Raw genomic sequence first — 1,241 nt, forward strand, 5'->3', positions numbered from 1 at the left:
CTCAGTCCTCTTCGGCCAGCACCCTGGTCTCAGCCACCCTCATCTCCCACCTGACACTACAGCAGCCACCTGGCTGGCCTCCTGCCTCTACCCTGGTTACCACAGAGCAGCTCAAGGGATCCCATACAAGCACATCACGTGGAACTCCCCTCTTGCCCAATGCCCAAGGCTATCTGTAATCATTCTTAGGCTTCAGATTACATGTTTCCTCCCCAGAAACCCTGCCTGAGCCCCCATACCTAGGCTAGGAGCCTCCCCTGATTTGTTCTGGCAACACCTGTATATTCCTTCCCATAACACTTACTCCACTGTGTCCTAAGTCCTTGTATACCCACGGTTTCATGACCTCAGTGAGGGCACAGGTTGTGTCTGCCTGTCAAATCCATTCAGAGTGCATGGCACCTAGAAAATATTCTATTAAAAAACAGCTGTGAATGTACTGTTCTCCCCATTTCTAGATGTAGAATATTAACAGGTCAAGGAACAAAATGCAAAAGTAGGGAAGCAAGGTAAAATTCTGACAATTAATTAATTGTTGAAAGAAGGCTGAAAATGGGCCCCAAACAATTCTAAAGAATCACAGTTTGTAAAATGGCGGCCTAGGGCAAAAATGAAGCTTTTTTTTTTTTTTTTTTTTTTCTGGTACAAGGTCTAGTGACCCAGCACGGCTGACTTCATCTGTGGCTTGGGTGAGTAGCAAATGGTGCCTGAGGTTAAGGTCGCGAGCATAAAGATGGAGGGACGCCCCAAAGCGATGCCAGCTTCTGCCGTGGTCCACGGATGAAAGTGAAGAATGGGAGGTGGAGGGAGGGGCAGGGTGGTTTCTAGTCTAACTTGGGCCAACCGTTTACAGCCAAAGGCAGAAACCAAAGGCAGGAGGAGTGTTCTGGGAAACGAAAGCGAAAGAGGCTTAACCGCTGGGAGTCGGGGAGGAACCAGTAGTCGGAGCTGGGCCAGCAGATGAGGATGGCCGCGCCTGGCTCCTTCCCGCTGCTGGTCGAAGGGGCCTGGGGCTCCCCGCCCCCGAAGAACTTGAGCACCAAGTTGCAGATGTACTTCCAGAGCCGGAAGAGATCCGGAGGCGGGGAATGTGAGGTCTGCCCGGTGCCGGGGAGCTCGAACCGCTTCCTAGTGCTCTTCTACCCGGACGACGGTGAGAGGGGCAAGGGCTGCGGAGGAGAGGGCAAGCTGGGCTCTTCCAGGGAAACCTGGGGCTCGAGGGCACGGCGGGGGCAGCCGCC

The 1,241-nt window shown here is 53.3% G+C and overlaps 1 protein-coding gene across 1 annotated transcript in view; it reads left to right on the plus strand.

Moving 5' to 3' along the window:
* The first annotated feature begins 629 nt into the window (after nucleotides 1-629).
* PARP14 (poly (ADP-ribose) polymerase family, member 14) overlaps nucleotides 630-1,241 on the plus strand; it is a 46,822-nt gene continuing 46,210 nt past the window's right edge. Inside the window, exon 1 of the mRNA XM_010834265.1 lies at nucleotides 630-1,153. Within this exon, the coding sequence (XP_010832567.1) occupies nucleotides 961-1,153 (193 nt within the window). The 5' untranslated portion in view covers nucleotides 630-960. The remainder of the gene's footprint in view (nucleotides 1,154-1,241) is intronic.

This window comes from Bison bison, unplaced genomic scaffold, assembly GCF_000754665.1.
Source record: "Bison bison bison isolate TAMUID 2011002044 unplaced genomic scaffold, Bison_UMD1.0 scf7180017864032, whole genome shotgun sequence".
Lineage (NCBI taxonomy): Eukaryota > Metazoa > Chordata > Mammalia > Artiodactyla > Bovidae > Bison > Bison bison.